This window comes from Hemibagrus wyckioides, linkage group LG17, assembly GCF_019097595.1.
Source record: "Hemibagrus wyckioides isolate EC202008001 linkage group LG17, SWU_Hwy_1.0, whole genome shotgun sequence".
NCBI lineage: Eukaryota > Metazoa > Chordata > Actinopteri > Siluriformes > Bagridae > Hemibagrus > Hemibagrus wyckioides.
In genome coordinates, this window is record NC_080726.1 from 13,424,281 (window position 1) to 13,444,219 (window position 19,939).

General features: G+C 39.1%; 2 protein-coding genes across 4 annotated transcripts in view; one reads left to right on the forward strand and one right to left on the reverse strand.

The window, feature by feature from the left end:
- nf1a (neurofibromin 1a) overlaps window positions 1-19,939 on the forward strand; it is a 55,930-nt gene that overhangs the window by 32,402 nt on the left and 3,589 nt on the right. The window contains exons 36-58 of one of the 3 annotated variants that reach the window (XM_058413119.1): window positions 7,085-7,517; window positions 7,621-7,961; window positions 8,319-8,521; window positions 8,635-8,828; window positions 8,937-9,077; window positions 10,860-11,139; window positions 11,347-11,561; window positions 11,681-11,742; window positions 11,849-11,990; window positions 13,167-13,268; window positions 13,631-13,771; window positions 13,947-14,073; window positions 14,342-14,473; window positions 14,559-14,694; window positions 15,236-15,393; window positions 15,592-15,714; window positions 15,983-16,101; window positions 16,466-16,566; window positions 17,515-17,657; window positions 18,033-18,079; window positions 18,486-18,702; window positions 19,032-19,109; window positions 19,586-19,639. In XM_058413119.1, coding sequence (XP_058269102.1) covers window positions 7,085-7,517; window positions 7,621-7,961; window positions 8,319-8,521; window positions 8,635-8,828; window positions 8,937-9,077; window positions 10,860-11,139; window positions 11,347-11,561; window positions 11,681-11,742; window positions 11,849-11,990; window positions 13,167-13,268; window positions 13,631-13,771; window positions 13,947-14,073; window positions 14,342-14,473; window positions 14,559-14,694; window positions 15,236-15,393; window positions 15,592-15,714; window positions 15,983-16,101; window positions 16,466-16,566; window positions 17,515-17,657; window positions 18,033-18,079; window positions 18,486-18,702; window positions 19,032-19,109; window positions 19,586-19,639 — 3,689 coding nt within the window. Of the gene's footprint in view, window positions 1-7,084; window positions 7,518-7,620; window positions 7,962-8,318; window positions 8,522-8,634; window positions 8,829-8,936; window positions 9,078-10,859; window positions 11,140-11,346; window positions 11,562-11,680; window positions 11,743-11,848; window positions 11,991-13,166; window positions 13,269-13,630; window positions 13,772-13,946; window positions 14,074-14,341; window positions 14,474-14,558; window positions 14,695-15,235; window positions 15,394-15,591; window positions 15,715-15,982; window positions 16,102-16,465; window positions 16,567-17,514; window positions 17,658-18,032; window positions 18,080-18,485; window positions 18,703-19,031; window positions 19,176-19,585; window positions 19,640-19,939 lie in introns of all 3 variants that reach the window. The other 2 variants (XM_058413118.1, XM_058413117.1) reach the window with 2 other exon arrangements.
- Window positions 56-4,640, reverse strand: LOC131367683 (protein EVI2B). Its single transcript, XM_058413120.1, has 2 exons — window positions 4,479-4,640; window positions 56-2,978 (listed from the first exon to the last, which is right to left on the reverse strand). The coding sequence occupies exon 2, from the start codon at window positions 2,946-2,948 to the stop codon at window positions 1,098-1,100; it is 1,851 nt and encodes a 616-aa protein (XP_058269103.1). The 5' UTR covers window positions 2,949-2,978; window positions 4,479-4,640; the 3' UTR covers window positions 56-1,097.

A 19,939-nucleotide genomic window follows, 5' to 3' on the forward strand; every position in this document is an offset into this window, starting at 1 on the left:
CACAATAACACAGTGGAAGAACACTGAAATTTTTTTGTTATACAATTTTAGCCAGTTGTTTATAATATAAGCTTTATTTTTACACTTGCTTAAAGCCAGCAATTATAAGCTGTTTTTATAGTGGACATTAAACAAACCTGGGGGATTTCAGCTTCTTTGTGTAATAGTTCAGGTAAACCAGCATAAACAATCACACAAATTGCATCGATGCCCTTTAATACCATTTTAAACCTTTTTCAACAATAATCACTTTTTCACTTTGAGCGGCACAAACATCACTTTAGGTCAGATTGTCCTTTTGTGAAGAAGGAAAGACGCTTTATCACACATACAAACACGAAGCATTTGAATACTTTTCTCTGCATATCCTGTCTTGAACTTGTCCTTCTGCTCAGTAGGCCTGAACATTAACCACTGACCCACCACACGCTAGCAAATGCAAACGCAAGAGTGCACTCATTTTCAGTCGTTTAAAATTAAAAAGCAGGAATTATTTAAGACCATATAAAAAAAAAAAAAAAAAAAAAAAAAATTAGACATGCTGCTTTTGCACTCAAAAACAGACTTGAACACTGTCCCATGCAACACTGCTATAATTTACTTAGAAATTGCTTCTTACTCCCTTAGTCTCTTGCTCACAACTCATTCTGGTTTTATGTGCAGCGTCAGCTACCCCCAGAGTAAGAGTAAATCACATTCTACACAGTCACATTCTCTCGATGTAGTCTGAAAGGGAGTATTTTAATACTCCATGGCTTTTTATTAATAGTGTCTACAAATCACACATTTTTAGATTTCTGGGGGTTTGCTCATTTTATCTATCGAAATCGATTGAATAGAAATGAACTTAATAGCTGACACTGTTGATATTTGCCTTAAAGAGACTTTACTAATCACTTTACTATCATTATCGTTAAGTGATTTTTTTTTTTTTCTCCTCTTTTGGGGAGCTAATTGCCCATGCTGGAGTTCTGAGTATCTTTTTCCTTTTCGTGCTATGCTGCTTTTTTTTTTTTCCCCCAAGGCATTTCTTTTAACAGCGTACAAAATGCGGTCATCAACATCAGCATGTGGTTGCTAATCGTTTTTCAGCGTTTCTAAGATGGTGCTAGTGGTGGTGGAGAAGGGATGTGTATAGCATCTGATGGTGATGTGGATTCAGCATTCTTATCCGGAGAACCATTAAGATCCACTTCTTCAAATGGAGTCGGAGTGATGCTGTTCGTCTCTGCAGGTGGAGCTGGAATGATCTCATCATCAAGTTTAGGTTCTGGCTGGATTTTCTCGTTGTTTTCAGGAGCTGGAGGAATGCTCACAGGCTCAGGGGCGGTGGAGTCTGATGAGACTTCAGGAAGAGAACTGTTTGCGTCATGTGTCTGAGTTTGGTCTGGTGTTTCCTGTTCTTTTCCATTTAGTGGTTGGTCATTATGGTGCCCAAATGTACTGCTTACTTGAATGTTCTCAAGGGGGACCTCCTCTTCCATTGGGCTCAACATGGAGAACCGCTTGGAAAGCCGCTGGGGAAGGAATGAGTTTAGAGAAATTCTTCTGGAGTCACGATGGTTGAATGGTCCATCCTCACTGACATTTGGTAGGTTAGGGTGGGTCTCACCATCAATGAATGGTGAAGGGCCAGCCCAGTCAGTATTCTCCATCTTCTTTTTCTTAATTCGACGATTTCTTGCCAAAACCGCCAAAAATGCTATAAACATAAGAAACAGAATGCTACCAATCAAGCTGGCTACTATGGTTCCTGGGTGTTTATTTTTGCCACCGATGTGGGATATTTTTATGGTAGTTTTAATGTTATCTCTTTGAGTTGTGAGGGTGGTTTCAGTATTAGGGATGGGGTAGGGTTTACTCTCGCTAATCATGCCCTTTGTTGTTATTTCAAATGTTGCTGTCTTATCCATGATGTCAGTAGTACCACTTGTATCAACCTCTGTTTTAACAGTTGGTCCAACACTAGTGGAAAAAACAGTGGTGACTGATGTGTCGAGTGGGTAGGTGACTATGTCATTTCTTTCTTGATTGCTCAAAGTTCCATTTGTTCCATTGTTCAAAGTTCCATTTGAGGCAGTGATAGTTAGCATTGGAGGTTGTGTGCTTTCTTTTTCTTTAGGAGATGAAGACCATTCAGTAGTCAGTATTTCTGTAGTCTGTATGTCTACTACTGATTGAATTGTGGTAACCTCTTGTAATTCTAAATGAGTAGAATTACCAGTGTCTGGAGAGGATTCTTTCTCTACAGATCTAGTAGTTCTGTTTCCTTGAGTGTATCTATCAAGTCCTTTATTGGTGGATTTAAAATTATATAAGGTTTGATGATCGTTTCTAGTGGTAATGACCTCTTCTGGTGTATTCTGTGGCTGTGGTGTAATTGTCCTTTTTTGTGTAAATTCTGTCAAGAAAGGTGAGAGGGACAGATTAGAAGAGGACCTATTTTCTCCTGTAGAGGTCATCATTGCTTGAGTTAGATACTTGACATGACTCAAACTTGTGTTAGCTTGGTGCCTCAAGGTTTGTTGGGGCGATTCTGAAGATAAGACATTTTCATTTTCTTCAGTGGTGTACTCATCACCACCCCGAGTAGTTTTTTTATTATCTTTAGAGGTACCTTCATGCAAACCATTTGTTTTCAGAGGAAGTTTGATGTTTGTTGAATAGAAAATGGTTGGTTCATCGCCTCTTATGGTTGTTTCATGACCTGTAGAGAGACCTTGATGCAGCTGGGCGCTGTGTGGGCTGTGGCTTGTTTCTCCATTTGGTTTCAATGAATGTTTGTTGTTTGGAGAGAAAATGGTTGGTTCATCGCTCCTTATGCTTGTTTCATGAAAGTTAGAAGTATCTGTATACGGCCTGGTGATTCTTGGCCTGATTGTTGTCTGACCAGTTAGTTTCCATGGAAGTACCAGAAACAGTGTACATGTAGTGAGAATGGATTTCATGATGTCCTCTTCATAGACAGTGCCTGTAAGCTACCAGAGAAGGTTTATTAAAAATCTGTCATACTCTAATGATACCCTTACCCTATTAAAACTAAATGCACTTAGTCAGCTAGAACCATTCCTAGCAGCATAAATACAGGCTTTATTGCTTCATCGTATATGTTCTCCAAAGCCAAGTGTAAACACAACACTTGATAATCAGTGTTCACTGGCCATGTCTCCAATACACCTGGATACTTATTTATGAAAATCAGTTTTCAAATTTATAACATGTTTTACGTTGTAAATTATGCCTAGAACATTTGGAGCTTTACCACAAATGACCACATGCAGTGCAATAGCAAGTGAGACTATTGTATTTCAGGCTCTTAACTCTTAATCAGCTAGTAGCTCTTCACCAGCATATCACAAGAAAAGAGACTTACTAGGTAGTACAATTTCTCTTTAGTAATATTTAGGCGATCAATTTCATATAGGCCTTAAAATATTTACAGTTTGATTTGAAGCTTAAAAAAAAATTGTACAAATTTATTGTAAAGGATATGTTATCATTAAACATAGCAACAACACACTTTCCTGACTCCTTAAAGGAAGTGTTAGCATGTTGCAAGAGCTGTAACATGGTTGTGACATTTTCTCTTGCTAAGTTTACCCAATATAACCACATGTACCAGAAGACTTTTTGAATGCTTGAATCTGATTCGTCAGTAGGTATGCATTATTTCTGTATACCAGAATGACTCAGACAGTATTACGCATTGTAAAATGAATGAAAAGGTTAATGCACTTAAATGGGCTTGTTCCAATACCTTAGCATTTCTCTAGTAACAGCTCAGACAGAGGACGATCTACATAATCGTCCTTAATGAAGTATATACAATCATTGACTTGGTTACATTTTTCAGGAGATATTTATACAATTATCAAAGGAGTCTAAGTAAATATTTATTAAATGTGACACTAAGTGAAATAAAATGCTTTAGAATTTGTTGCTATATGAATATAATGCACACTGTGAGTTGTGTGTCCTGCTGCTAAAGGTTGGAATGGCTTGTGGTCTGTTAAAGAAAGGATGCAGTTAAGTTGTCTTTTTACAGAATAAACCTAGGCAAAATGTGATCTCCTGGACACCCATGACCAATAAATGTGTCCGACTAATATTTTTATCATAGTAAATTTTCAACTGAAGAAATGAAGGTAGGTTAACACCTTTGTAATTACCATCCCAAAAATTCACACCAAAAGTCAAATATTGTTCTGTTTTCATGTAATTCATTTAGAGAGCAATCTGTACATTACCGTAGAGTGCATTTAGGTTTTGTATTTCTCTGTGACTACAATGTTATATAATGAGAACATGTAATTACATATAATTAACTAAGCACATACTGCTGAAGGATAATCAATATAAAACATCATTTATATAGCTAAACACCCAATCTAATAAACACCTACAAAACAAAAAAAAAGATTTCCAGTGACATTTTTCTGTCATTGTTCTCATATACAGATATATCATCAGTTACTTACCAGGTTAACATATAGTTCACTAATGAAGTCTAGATGTTCCTCTTAAGAAGGGATTCGGCCATAAAATCTGGAGATCTGTTGTCAAGATTACGCTACGTACATATTTGCTACTCCACCGCACTTGTGTTTGGTCTTAGTGAAACATGACAGCTTGAAGTTTGCTGAATGCGGAACTCACATATTTCACTCACAGGAAATGAGAGCTGTGAAACCATTGCCTTTTTCTCTTGTTTTATTCTGACTAAACTGTCACTGTTCTGCAATTATTTGAAAGACATTTTATTGTAATGGAAGAGCGAAACAGATCTAAAGGAAGTTTTAACAATATTATTATGTTTCAGAGTCAGAAATATGATTAGTATGAACTAAATAATGCTAGTGGATTTTTAAGCAAGCAGCAATATGTAACTTAGAAAGCTTTCTGGTAAACATGGCCTAGCAAAGCAAATTGTATTCAAGTTTTTAATTTTACTCTAATTTACACTGCTACCCCTTTGCATTAACATACTAACTTTCTTCCTCTTTATTAAAACCATACCGTTTTGAGAATAAAATTTCCTTCAAATATGACACTTATTTCGCCAGTATGGAAAGGGAAATAATAAGTAGTGTATACATCAGTACAAATACAGAAAGGTAACCAGCATATACATACGCAAATACAATACACACACACATTCTATTAGCAGTTTATTTTGCCATGGTTGTTACACTGGAAATGAAAATGATTTAAAAAGCATGTAAAGGTAAGGAGAAAGACTAGATGTTGAAAAACCTGGATGACTAATAAACATCTGTCTTTGCATAAACAACAGTTTCTAAAACAAGAATTTCCATTAAAAAAAAGAGCTACTATGTTATCTATTCAGCTTAGACAAACATTTTTATTAATTAATAAAAACGCCTAAATTAATTAATTAAATCCACAGATATTATACAAAAAAGGTGTTTGTGGCATTCAAATGCTCTAAAATCCTGGTGAATTTAACTATAATATAAATTTAATTAATATATTAATTATCATCCATTCCAGACCTCTTATCTAACAGGTTCAAGCCTTTAAAAATAAATGAAATAATGCATGTGAGGAAAAGACAACAGGATGGAAAAAATATATATGTTACAGATTGCATTTTTAAGATACTGCCTTTAAGTTAGCATTCATCACTGAAGGAGAAGACATGTGTAAGCTCACACCACCAAAGGCATGTCCTCCAGATCCTTGGCAGGATCTATGCAGGAATCTCTGGATGTGGAGCTCTGCATGGTGACCAGGACATTTTCCGCACCCTTGTTTTTGGTGTTGGTTTGATGCAACATAGCCTCTTCTTCTTCTTCTTCATCCTGCACCACTGCATCTTCAGCATCAGCCCGAACTTCCTCAAGCAGGAGGTTGGTCTCGCATGGTCCTACAATGCCGCCTTCTGCTTGTTCAGCGCTCCAGTGACCCGATGCCCTCACATCCACATTACAGAGGTTTGGGCGTCGGGCCTGGCACCGACGCTTTAACGCGAAGACCTTGTATCCCAGCACGAAGACTGATATTAGTAGGACAAGCATGAGACTCCCAGTTGCTAGAACTACTATAAATGCTAGCTGGGGGTCAATGAAACAATCCTTTGAATTTCCTGCAGGGACTGTAGTATTTGCAGCATCTGTTTGGTTCAGGGAGCCATCATAGTAGGAGATGGTTGTGGAAAATAGTGGCGTTTCCATACCAGCTTAGAAAAGAAAAAACGATTTTATTTTCAAAATAAACAACATATTAATGCTTACAAGTAATTGCTTGAATGAATGACATACCACAAAAATAACCAGACAGCTCTTCTGAGGAAAACAAACTTTTATGCTGCTTCTATTTGAAATACATGACTGGTAAATAGTATAAACATTTCACTGTTCATTTTTATTTCACTTCATCCATAAATGCTTTGTGTTTGTTCAGATTGTTTATAGCGTTCTGGTTTCTTGCTTCTTGGTTGTTCACTATCAATAGAGAAAGCTATTAAGATCAAATCTCTTCTTCAGTGTTGTGTTTAAAGGTCAGGCTACAGTATACCTTATTGCCTTAAATATTATGTAATCACACTGTGGATTAAAAAAAATGAAATAAATGCATCCTGTAGCACATTAAACGCTATCATGAAATATACAAACGGTAAAAAATTGAGCACTTACCTTTGTTAACCTGACAAATGAACAGATGAGTCAAGCGGGTGTAATGATGCAAATACTGCCGCTTTCCGTCCTCGTCTAGTAGAGTTATTTAGAGGGATCTTTGAATTTAGAAGTCTTAGAGCTATGAGAGACAGTGGAACATAGTTGACAAACACGTATTTATAATCTCATATGTTGCCTTGTTATTTCATTAGATGTTTATCATTTGGAAGGCATTTTGGAGAATTTGGGCAGAGTACACATATCCAGTTTGAGTAAAAACACATTTGTGGATTGCCATTGTGCCTATGGCTATGTGTTGTTTATACTGAATCCAGCAAGAGGGTTTTTGGTGTAGAATGTTACGAATTTAGCTGTTCAATATGACAAATGCATTTCTTCTGAAACAAAAGCAATAACCTTTTTATCTTTCTATTACTTCCATTTAGGTTCAAAACAGGGCAGATCAATGGTGACCTCCTAATCTACCATGTTCTACTCACACTCAAACCATACTACGCTAAACACTACGAGATAGTCGTGGACCTCACCCATGTTGGCCCTAGCAACCGCTTCAAGACTGACTTCCTCTCCAAGTGGTTTGTTGTGTTTCCAAACTTTGCATATGAGAACGTGGCAGCCGTCTTTATCTATAACTGCAACACCTGGGTGCGGGAATACACCAAATACCATGAGCGGCTGCTGACTGGTCTAAAAGGCAGTAAGAAGCTGTTGTTTATTGACTCGCCCGCACGTCTTGCTGAATATGTGGAACCTGACCAGCAGAAGCTTCCTGCTTCAACCCTGGCCCTGGAGGAGGACCTCAAAGTTTTCCATAATGCACTTAAGCTTGCTCACAAAGACACAAAAGTGTCAATTAAGGTATCCTGGCAGACCAAATGCTTCTTGTTATTAAGTAAAACTGATTTAGTGGGATGTTCCTGTTAATCTCTTTTCAACTTTTTTTTTTTTTTTTTAAACCCAGGTTGGCTCCACAGCTGTTCAAGTGACCTCAGCTGAGCGTACCCGTGTTCTGGGCCAGTCAGTCTTCCTCAACGATATCTACTATGCCTCCGAGATCGAAGAGATCTGCCTTGTTGATGAAAACCAATTCACGCTGACTATCGCCAACCAAGGCACGCCCCTCACCTTTATGCACCAGGAATGTGATGCCATAGTGCAGTCTATCATCCATATCCGTACACGCTGGGAGCTCTCTCAGCCCGACTCTATCCCACAGCACACCAAAATCAGGCCTAAAGATGTGCCTGGAACCTTACTCAACATTGCACTCCTCAACTTGGGCAGTTCCGACCCCAGCCTGAGGTAAAATGCATAAATAATGTGGCCACATGCTATTTTTCTAGGCATGGATAAACCGGTCAGAGCGTCTCAGTTCTCAGAGTAACAGTGCTCCTTTTTACTGGCCAGCTTCTTTCTTTTTTGCTTTGAAATGTTTAGAATTGTTAATGTGGGTGTTGTGTGTCTTTTAGTTCAGCTGGTAGGCACTTCTTGAAAAAACCTCTTGTACATATTGTGCTTCAGTTACTTTGAGATATAGTCTGAGGTTGTTATGTCTTTCTTATTTTACAGAATCCATAAAGACTCTTTTTCTAGAGAGATATCTATCCATGATATCTATGTTATGGCTATGTGACAATGTTATTTTGATGCCATCCACAGGTCAGCAGCGTACAACCTTTTGTGTGCCTTAACCTGCACCTTCAACCTCAAAATTGAAGGGCAACTCCTGGAAACGTCTGGCTTGTGCATCCCGGCCAACAACACGCTTTTCATCGTGTCCATCAGTAAGACACTAGCTGCCAATGAACCCCACCTAACCCTGGAGTTTCTGGAAGAATGCATCAGTGGTTTCAGCAAGTCAAGTCAGTCCTACAGAGACACGCTTAATATATCTGTACATTTTCTAACAAATTAAGTGCATACGAGTTAATTAATCTTTCCTTTTCTGTCTGCTGGTGCTACTGATATTATACAGGTATTGAACTGAAGCACCTATGTCTGGAATACATGACTCCTTGGTTGCGCAACCTGGTGCGCTTCTGTAAGCACAATGATGATGCCAAGCGGCAACGCGTAACTGCCATTCTGGATAAGTTGATCACCATGACCATCAATGAGAAGCAAATGTATCCATCAATTCAGGCTAAGATCTGGGGCAGCCTTGGCCAGGTGGGTTTCCTAATCTCCAGTTCAATAGAATATCTAATATGCTTCTTAAAACTTGCGTCCCCTACACAGGCGCTCTAAGCCTAACTTGTGTTGGGGTTTTTTTGGTAGATATCAGACCTGCTAGATGTGGTGTTGGACAGCTTCATAAAAACGAGTGCTACTGGGGGCCTGGGTTCAATCAAAGCTGAAGTAATGGCGGATACAGCTGTGGCTTTGGCATCTGGAAACGTTAAATTGGTTTCAAGCAAGGTAAGCCTTCAGTGCCTGTTTTATAATAAATAATCACTTTAGACACTCATATGTTAGAGTGCTGTTAAATGGTTTTGTTCAATAGTGTGTCATAAGCTAGGATGACGGGGCTTAGAAACAAATAAAGTATCACTGGTTATTGATTGTTGACTATTTCCTAATAGGAGCACATCCCAAAGTGTGTCAGCCAGTGCCGTTTTTGTGGCATCATTTTTTTATTGATTTATATCATTCATTTAATTTTTAATCTCTTTTAGAGACATTGATTCTCTGAGAAGACACCAGAAATCACAAATTCCCTGTCAAGAATGCTTTCCTGTGGCAAAAGCATATGACACTGGCGACTGGTTCCATGGGTTTACTATTAGCCTTAGATTATTTGTGGCATCCTTCATATTGTCAGTATATAAACAATAATGTATTGGAAGGAGCACATCAGCAACCCTGTGGCTTGAATTAGTTGTCACTAATCAACAGCTTCTTACCAGTCAGATTCAAGATTTCACCGGCAGTGTGGTATGAAAAGTGTACAGGCTGTTAGTCAGGACTGGTTTGGATCATTGGCTTTGATTGCTAATAGCCATTATGAATTCTTTCCAGACATTAACTATATTTTCCAGTGCTCTTCATTCTACTCTACCAATATTACCAATCAAAACTCTATTAAATGCCTGGCATGCATAACCTGACATGCATTTAGTAAACAGTCAAATTCTAATTATAAGGCTTGTTTATATTAAGAACCTTGTTTGTTAATATGAATGCACATTTTCATCATTCTTAAAAGATGTTCAAAATCTCCTTTTCTCACAAGAATAATACAATCAATCAATTTAAGCAGCACCCCATAAAGCTACTCCGAAATAGTGGATGAGTTAGTTGTAAGGTTCCTTACCTTTGGTGCACTAAAAACATTTTCGCTGATCTTACCTGAGATTTCTTTACTATTCCATTATCTTGAGATATTCTATACAGATGCCTACCCTCCATTCATAGATGCACACACTATAGTAAGTTAGCGAGACCCACTGTTCCATTAAATGAACAACTGTTAGCTATTAAAGTGAATGGACATCATTGTTAGGCAGGATAGCACAAAGCTGCCCTTCTGATTTAAATTCCACTAACCTCAAGTGTCTCTGGCATTGTGGTCCTTGAACGAAGCGACAAAAGCATTAGGATCTCTTTTCGTGTTTACTTATCCCCATTTGTCATAGCTATATTTTTAAGCGCATAGTTGCACTGAGAGGGTGCTGAGCACTGTTTGGCTAGCATGTGCCAGCCACTGCTGATGTCACTACATGCCAGTTTGGGAGTACAAGGGCAGGCTTTGTCCAGTCATCGCATCTGCCTTCTCCCTGCCACACACAACATCAGACTTGGAGGTCAAATACAGACCCAAACATGACCTTATTCAGGAGGTCATAAGCCTCTGGAGAGTACTGTTTAGGTACATGACAGAGATGATGACATAATTTTACAGTCTAAACTAAGCTAGTTTGGATGATTAAAAAGGACTCTGGAGCTTGAAAACTACAGTAACACAATTGGTTGATCTTTGTGGCAAATATTGGCATTTAAGTTTGTTTAAGATGGTGTCAGTGAATTCTGCAGTCTTATCAGATTGTCACACACTGTTATATAATCCAAACATTATAATAAGACCATTTAATCTTAACTCATGTTAGTCTATGAAAATGTTACCAAAAAGTGACACTTTGCTTTTGGTTGGACAGACCACTGCGTTATGTAATACCGAACTTTTTCTTCTGTGCTTCGAAGGTGATTGGCCGAATGTGCAAGATAATTGACAAGACGTGTCTGTCTCCCACCCCTACTCTGGAGCAGCACCTAATGTGGGACGATATCGCCATCCTGGCACGCTACATGCTAATGCTCTCCTTTAATAACTCTCTGGATGTAGCGGCACACTTGCCTTACCTCTTCCACGTGGTCACTCTGCTGGTAGCTACAGGACCCCTGTCTCTCAGAGCCTCCACCCACGGCCTTGTCATTAACATCATCCACTCTCTGTGTACCTGTTCCCAGCTCAACTTCAGTGGTGAGGATGCGCCCTCACATTTATACATATATGTGCACACTGTTCTATGTTCTGTTTGTACGCTTCACCATTTCAAACTGAGATCTTTTTTCCTAAAAAATGCATTTTCACTACAGTCCCCTTGAAGTCCCCTTTACCTAGGGGCCCTATATTCGCTACAGTGTCACCTCCGCCATCGTATCATAATTCTCCTTGTGTCCTTTACAGAGGAGACTAAACAGGTGCTGCGACTGAGTCTCACCGAATTCTCCTTGCCCAAGTTCTACCTGCTGTTTGGCATCAGTAAGGTCAAATCAGCGGCGGTCATAGCTTTCCGCTCCAGCTACAGAGATCGCTCGTTCTCTCCAGGCTCTTATGAAAGAGAGACTTTTGCCCTGTCCTCTCTAGAGACAGTCACTGAAGCCCTGCTGGAAATTATGGAGGTTTGTCTGAGTGTTCTTTAAGCTCTTAGTAATGTTTTCCATCTACACCCTGTTTAACACAAAGGAAACATGATTGGTACAGTTTTGTTCAATGCTGAACTTACTCTTGTCTTTCTTAGGCTTGTATGAGGGACATTCCTGGATGCAAATGGTTAGACCAGTGGACAGAATTAGCTCAGAAGTGCGTGAATAAAAATTTATATTTAATTGTTACTGTAAATGCTACTGTTTTTTCTTTGGACACTTGGTATGTGTGCTCATTGATTGAGTTATGTGTCTTTGGCTAGATTTGCTTTCCAGTATAACCCATCTCTACAGCCACGGGCACTGGTAGTGTTTGGCTGCATCAGTAAACGTGTAACTCATGGTCAGATGAAACAGATCATCCGGATCCTTAGCAAGGCCAGTCCTCTGCTCAGCATTGACCGGGTGAGTGCTTCCCACAGCCTTAGTTCCATCTACTGCTTTACTGTTTACAGTTATAATCTGAAAACACAATAAAATGTCTGTCTGGCCTTCAGAGTTTAAAAAAAAAAATCGACCTGAACCCACTTGCACATCAGTCCTTGTAGTTAAAAAGTGATCTTCAGCTGGGCAAAAGATTGCTTTTGTAATGCAATGCTGAGATGGCTTAAGTCTAGACATTTTGGTCCGTTTCTATTTCCTAAATGACATACATTGCGGTTCGACTATCTGTCGATAGTGGTGCAAGTGGCATATAGCTCTTGCTTCTTCTCTACCTAGAGGGAGCGATGCAGCAGTGTTTTAGTCTGTCCAGCTGTCTCACCTTCTTCTCATCTGCATCAAGCTGAGTACACTCTGCTCAGCTTTAATGCTTAAACTTGTTGTCATCTTCATCATCTTGTACATAACTGACTGAGCTGAGTCTCGGCCATAACTCATAACAACTGCATTGTATAGTGACATTGCATTCTGGGACTTCAAGTCCAGTGTTCAATGTCTTGACAACTTTTGTGTTAGATTTTTAATTAAAATGTTGCTGGAAAGTGGAAAGCTCTTGCTCTCACGTTTTCTGAATATAACTGTGACCATGTTGAGTTTTCTTTGCTGTAAAACATGAGACGATATATGTGACAAAAATAATATCCCCCTGTGATGTTGACAGATGACCACTAAAACCAGTAAAATAGCACTAGAATTACTAAGCACATCAGTAGAGAGGAATCATTCCTTTCTAATTTTAAATAGTTTTACTAGCTAGGACAAAGCGGTAGAGTTTTCATTCTTTCTTTTTCTCTTCTCTCTCTCTATTACTTTTTAACATCAACCCTGTTTTTTATTTCATACTGATAAAATAATTTAGAAAACATCTGCAAATTGCTGAGTCACTTGCTGTCAGTCTTTAGACAAACTTGCACTTAAATAATGGACACTTTCTAGCTCAGTCTCTGCTCTACACCTTGTTTTCCTTTCTTGGGAGAGTTTAAAAAGGCTGTTTGTTTCTCAGTGAGTGTCAGACGGTTCCTATCTGCAGAATGCAGAGTGCTGTTGAGACTGCTGTAGAGCCATTTACTCTGGCTGTGTATCTGTAGCTGCTGGTGCTATGCTCCACTGGCCAGCCAGATTAATGCTGTTCCTCTGCAGGGGCTGGAGAGCTGCTTAAAGGGGCCGGATAATTACAACAGTCAGGTTCTCATTGAAGCCACTGTCATCGCTCTGACCAAGCTACAACCCCTCCTCAGTCAGGTACTGTGGTGCTTTAATTTGCTGTTATTGCTGGAGATAAAAAATAAACATTTTTGTGACTGTGCTTGCACTTTTTTAGATGTTTAGTAAACTGACAAATTATTAGTCAAATTTATAGCTGTGTTTGCTGAAACGGGAGCCAGTAGTGTTTCTTGCTCTAAACAAGTGTAAAATTTAAATGTATAGGATATTAATAAAACATGAAAATGTCAACCTCAACAAAGTGAATAATAGCTAAACATTTACATGCATTAGCTGTTGGTGAGAGACACAAATTTTCCCTGAAGATGTAAAGTTTTGGAGGGTGTTGTATTTCAGACTGCAGTGTGTATATATATGTGTGTGTGTGTTGGTGTGTTCAGGACTCTCCCATGCACAAGGCTCTGTTCTGGGTGGCAGTAGCAGTGCTGCAGCTAGATGAGGTAAATCTGTACTCAGCTGGGACTGCACTGCTGGAGCAGAACCTGCACACGCTTGACAGCCTCCGGGTGTTTAATGACAAGGTATTAAACACTGAGGGAGAGACATTCACACAGAGAGACGCATAGAAAATGCCAACCTTTTGGGTTTGCTTCTGTATGGTATATACACATATGTGGAGCACAGAAAACATGACTTAGTATTTAGTTCAGCTTTATGTATTTGATATGCTATTATTCTTTTCTCACTGTTTTCTAGAGTCCTGAAGAGGTCTTCATGGAGATCCGGAAGCCCCTAGAATGGGATTGTAAACAAATGGACCATTTCGTCGGCCTTAACTTCAACTCCAACTTCAATTTTGCACTAGTGGGGCATCTGCTGAAAGGTATAATATGACACAGGGAGCACTAACATCACCCTAAGCAGGATTATTATACATCATCTGATGGCTGATGTATACTTCATTTTAATTATTCTTCTGTACTTGTTTTTTTTTTTTTTAACACCAAGATATTTTCAAACAGAAAACCCACACATTATCAAGGTTAAATATAAAGATAGCAAGAGAAAGTGAGGTGTTCTGTTTCTTAGCACTTGTACTTCCTTTCGATGAATGTAAGCTTTGGTTCTACTCTCCGTTATATTTTCTGAAGGTTACAGACACCCATCCTCGACTACAGTGGCAAGAACGGTGCGTATCCTCCACACGCTCCTGGGTCTAGTGGGCAAACACCGCAACTGTGACAAATTTGAGGTGAACACTCAGAGTGTGGCCTACCTGGCAGGTGAGGGAAAAGAACATAAACCCTCCCACAATATTCACAATAACACCTGTCTTGTTTTTAATGCGTGTGCATATGCCTCTTGCAGCTCTGCTCACGGTGTCAGAGGAGGTACGCAGTCGCTGCAGTCTCAAACACAGGAAGTCTTTGCTTCTTTCGGATGTTACCATGGAGAACTTCCCTGTGGACACTTACTCAGTTTATCACCCCGAGCCTGGATGCAGGTGAGACCATCAACCCTTTGTTTAAAGGAGGTGGGGGGAGGTGTTACTGTTTTTGCATTATAGAGTTTTAAATAGGACTAAGAAGGACTGAAAAAGATACCATTAAAGATGATAAAAAAAAAAATTTAGAAGTATTTTTTCCATCCTTCTGTTTAATCATCTTTATTTAATGCTTGGATGAGGATTTATTTATTTATTTATTTGATTTATTACCTTGAGCTAGGCAAAGGTGCTATTTGTAGTAATACTACTACTAATAATAATCATCATAAATCATTGTCATTAATATAAGTTAATTTTTTAGCATTACAATCATAATAAACTGCTGATATTATTATTATTATTATTATTATTATTATTATCAGATATAATTATTAGTGTAAAAAAAATAATAGTGGCATACAGTGGACACTATATGACCTATTGTTGTTAATCAAATATCAGTTACCTGATTCAATATTTACAATTTTCAAATATTTATTTAATTCATACATTATTCGTTTTTATGCCTCATTATTGTTTTGTCCTTCTGATGTTTCAGGCCTCTGAAGGAGAGTCAGCCATGGACATCACCCAAAGTATCAGAACGCTACCTGGCAGCGTATTATCCCACAATGGGGCAGACCAGCCCACGTACACGCAAGTCCATGAGTGTGGATATGGGGCAGCCCTCACAAGCCAATGCCAAGAAACTACTGGGTGACCATACATATTTCTGCCTTTTTTGTGTGTCGAGTGTTTCCTGCTAAACATTAACTCTCGGATTAGTTTAGTTCATGGGGTAGTGATGAAGGATTTATTCCCATCCTGAATCATCTCTAAATCTGCTATCAGAGCTACAGTGCTGTTAAATATTGTACTGATTTGTCTTAATTGCACACTGTCTTTGTGTCTTAGGCACCAGGAAGAGTTTTGACCATCTGATATCAGACTCCAAAGCACCAAAGAGACCAGAGATGGAATCAGGCATCACCACTCCTCCGAAGATAAGGCGGGTGGCTGAGAATGACTATGACATTGGTAAGACTTTGCAGAGCTTAGTGCAGATCAAGGAACTGAGTATGGCTGCACATAATAAATGTGATGTTCAGATACAGCACACATAGTTGTATTCTACCCAGTACTTCCAGGTAGTAAGTTGAGACAATTTTATGATGTTTTTGTGTTCAGTGATATGAGACAGAAGTAATCAAATTATATGAATGTAATTGATGTAAATTAAGTGTTAGATTATAATTTTTTTTACAGCGTAAATGAAATAGCTCAATGTTGCCCTGTCCCCTTACAGAAACACAAAGAATAGCCAACTCCCATTTGCGCAAGGTTTCTGTTTCTGAGTCCAATGTGCTGCTGGATGAGGAGGTGCTCACTGACCCCAAGATCCAAATGCTGCTCCTTACTGTGCTGGTGAGAAACTCAGCTTTTCTGTCTTTTTTTGTAAATTAATATTCTATATTTATTGCCCTTTTCAATGGCAGAACACATTAGGCCCAAGCTTATTTATAATTATTTATAAGCTTAATAATAGACATTATTTCTAGGTTTACTTGTTTGAGAATTATTGATGTTTGGATTAAACCCATTTAATTCAAGCAACCAGTTAAACAGGTTAATAACTATGTATAATAAATTTGATAATGGTGAAACTTTGAGAACCACTGATGTAGACTACTGCATGTTAAGATTTCTTTATTTTCTGGTAGATAATTTATCAAATCTCCTTATCGCTGTGTTCAGTTATTTATATTGTAAGGCATGTGTTCTATTACAGGCCACACAAGTAAAGTACTCGACTGATGAGTTTCACCAGAGGATTCTGTATGAGTATTTGGCTGAAGCCAGTGTGGTCTTTCCAAAGGTGTTCCCAGTGGTGTGAGTGTCCTTTACCCATTTACATTGCATTTACATTCTTTACCCATATGACACAGTGGTTGGTAGGCATGACCAGACAGTTGCTCTGCATAGAATTTAAAGAGCTTGTGAACTGGAAGCTTTCTTGATGGGGTTTTGCATGAGTGGAAATAATTTAGTTCTGACATTATGGAAAGGAGGCACTGAGCACTTTGCACTTTTGCACGCAGCATTCATTTGCATCTCCTGACTGAGCTAGGGGGTCTAGTTTGTCAGTTTGTGGCTTTCTCTGAGAAGCTTTTAGGACTTCTTCAAAAATGTGCTAGACAGTTTTCGTTCTTGTCAGCTACAAGTGAACTGGCAGGTTTGTAACAACAACCTTCCTTCAAGTCAAGCTTAATCAGTTTCGAAATGCTCTGTAGGAAACGCATCACCTATTTGATAAGTGGATGTTTCAGTGTGCTTGTCCATTTGTGTTTTTTGTTGCCTAGAATCCTGATTTCCCAGAGTGGTAGCTAGTGTATGGTAATGAAGAATGGTGAGCTGGTTTGCTAGTGCAGTAATCTAGAAGTGCATTTATGAGCTCCTGCAGAGGGAACAACTGTGTAGCCATAGGTCATATGTTTTGGATGTAGTTTGTGTTTTTGATTTATACCAAGTTAAGGCATTGTCAAATGTTTTAGCAGTGAGGTGTCCTACATCTTCATGTTTGTTACTGTTACATGGTGTATTGTGTATCGGGCTCAAGCAGGAGTGGTGGATGTGCCTCGCTAGTTTGCTCATTTTCTTCAGTGGTTCTGCAATTGATCCACAGTACATATTGTTCTACCATCAACCAGATCGATGTGTGTAGTGCAGCAGGTGGCAGAAGTATCTGAAGTATATACACACACAGCATTATACTGTCTCATTGTGTACTCATTGTGAAAATAATTAATGTAATCATTGTTTGTGTTGTTACCTCAACAGGCACAATCTGTTGGATTCCAAGATCAGTACACTGCTGTCCATGTGCCAGGACCCCAACCTCCTGAACCCTGTCCATGGAATCGTCCAGAGCGTGGTCTATCATGAGGAGTCTCCCCCCCAATACCAGCCCTCCTGTCTGCAGAGTAATGAAAGACCTCTCACTTGTCTTTATTCTTAATGTTCTCCTAATCTCAGGCATTTTCCTTTTATGTTTTGATAGATTAAACAATTCATTTGAATATTCAATTTTAAAAATGCTACACTATGGATATTAATATTCGTGATTGAATACATTGGGGAAAATGTATTTTTGTGTCTCCTATTTGGAAAATGTCAGTGGATATCTAATAGTGGCTAAGTGGTGTTTAGTTTTAAATTAAACTAATTTATTGGTTGGTCTGGGTATGCTGACTCATTTTTTATTTCCTGTCTGCTTTCTTCTCCCCTTCGTCTCTCTGTCCCATCCCTCTTTCTCTCATGCTCGGTCATTGTCCTGCTGCCATCTCCATCTCATGAAGGCTTCGGGTTTAATGGACTTTGGAGGTTTGCCGGCCCCTTTTCTAAGGTATGATTCATCGTTCTTATATTTTCCAATCGTTTTCCTACAGAAGTTTAGGAAGGAAATTCAGCTTGCTAAGCAATTATGGCTTTGAATAACATCCCCAGACTTTGCCTCCTCATTTATACACTTGCTGTAGAACATGTATGCCAAAAAACGGTTTGATTTGTGTATTGCTCATAGAATCAATATAGTTGCAGCTTTCACTTACAACTGAAGCATTCTGTGGCCTGCTGGTGTACAGGCAGCAAGAGTCAATCTCTCTTGTTTAAACTGAAGTCAGACAGAAGATCCTTCATTCTGTTGAGTAGCTTGGGATCAATTACCCCATCCATTTAGTTCAGTCCACAGTGTGACCAACTAGTGTGTAGCTTCTTGTGCAATAGCTTTATTTTTTTCTTTCACTCTGCAGCAAACCCAAATCCCAGATTATGCTGAACTAGTGGTCAAGTTCCTGGATGCTCTGATTGATACTTACCTACCGGGTATTGAAGAGGAAGGAGGCGAGGAGTCGCAGCGAACACCAACCTCTCCATATCCACCCATCGTTCAGAGCCAGCTGAGCATCACTGCCAACCTCAACTTGTCCAACTCCATGACCTCATTGGCGACCTCGCAGCACTCACCAGGTCAGAGATTCTGCATGCAGAGACACATACAGAAGCATGTATATGCATGTTGAACTGTTTATCCTAACAGCTGAGAGGGTTGTCTTTATGTTTGGAGCTTGTTGTATTATGTTTGAGTTTGCTGCCTTTGCTACACTTTCACTCCATCCTTTGTCATGAATTGCCACTAACTTTTCAGTGTTCACAATATGTCTCGCAATGTTATACAAAGCAGCTTTGTATAGTGTGTGTGCATGTTTGTGTGCGTGTGCATTCTCATCTGTGCGTTTAAATCAACATTAACCTCACTGCACTCTCTCTCCTTTATTTGGGACACGCTGTCTATTCAGAGGGCCCAATAGTTTATAGACGCTCCCCAACTTTGTCCCATGCCAGGACAGCAGAAGAGATGCCACCGAAATCTTCTGGTACAAGCCTAAACTATAGAGCTGTGATGGGCAATTAATGTCCAGTTCTATAGTTTGCACACTTTGGTAACTGATTTAAGTGACTATCACTTGTCTACATTTCTTTTTCTGGTGGTACAGATGTTTGAAAGTGGCCAGTTAAAAAATTGTCTCTAGAGTTATTGATGCCTTACAGTAGCAGTCACATACTTCCCCAGTATTTGATTTTATGAATCCATCAAAGATTGATTATACTCTTAATATTTACACTTTCAAAAAAAATCAATCTAACACTAAGGTCCATGATTCAGACTGCTTAAGATCACCAATCAGACCCACTTCTCATTGTCCACCTTTCAAGGATCTTAAACAGCTGCACATTGATTTTGTTTTGTTTTTCCCCTTTCACTCATTCCCTCTGTTTTGAGTTGTAAATATCACTCATATCTGCCTTCTTTTCCACTCCTTTGTGTGTTTGTGTGCATGTCTGTGTCAAGCTTCTTTGCCTTGCTCTAAGTCAGCTGTGTTCCCACCACACCTCGTCTCCCCAGGTATATTCACCCTTTGCTGTTTTGTGACACTTGCTTTTACTGTGGTGATTAAAGTGAAGCTTATTAGTAATGGTAGAATAACAACTACTTCTTCATTTTCTGTGTTGATTCAGTCACTCAGATGAAAAAATAACGTTGCGTCATTTGAGTGTTTCACCGAAGGGTGTTAAAAGGTGGTCGTGCTTGTAGATTTGTGGGTTTGCACTCTGTGAGCAAGATCTGCTCATCTTTGTAGAAGTCATGTTTTGCACCACCTTCTGGTCAATACTGGTATTTCACTTGGTTTAAAGCCAGATTACT

What these genes read in the sequence shown, in the direction of transcription:
- LOC131367683 (XM_058413120.1), bottom strand. Translation starts at nt 2,948, where the DNA reads ATGAAATCCATTCTCACTACATGTACACTGTTTCTGGTACTTCCATGG.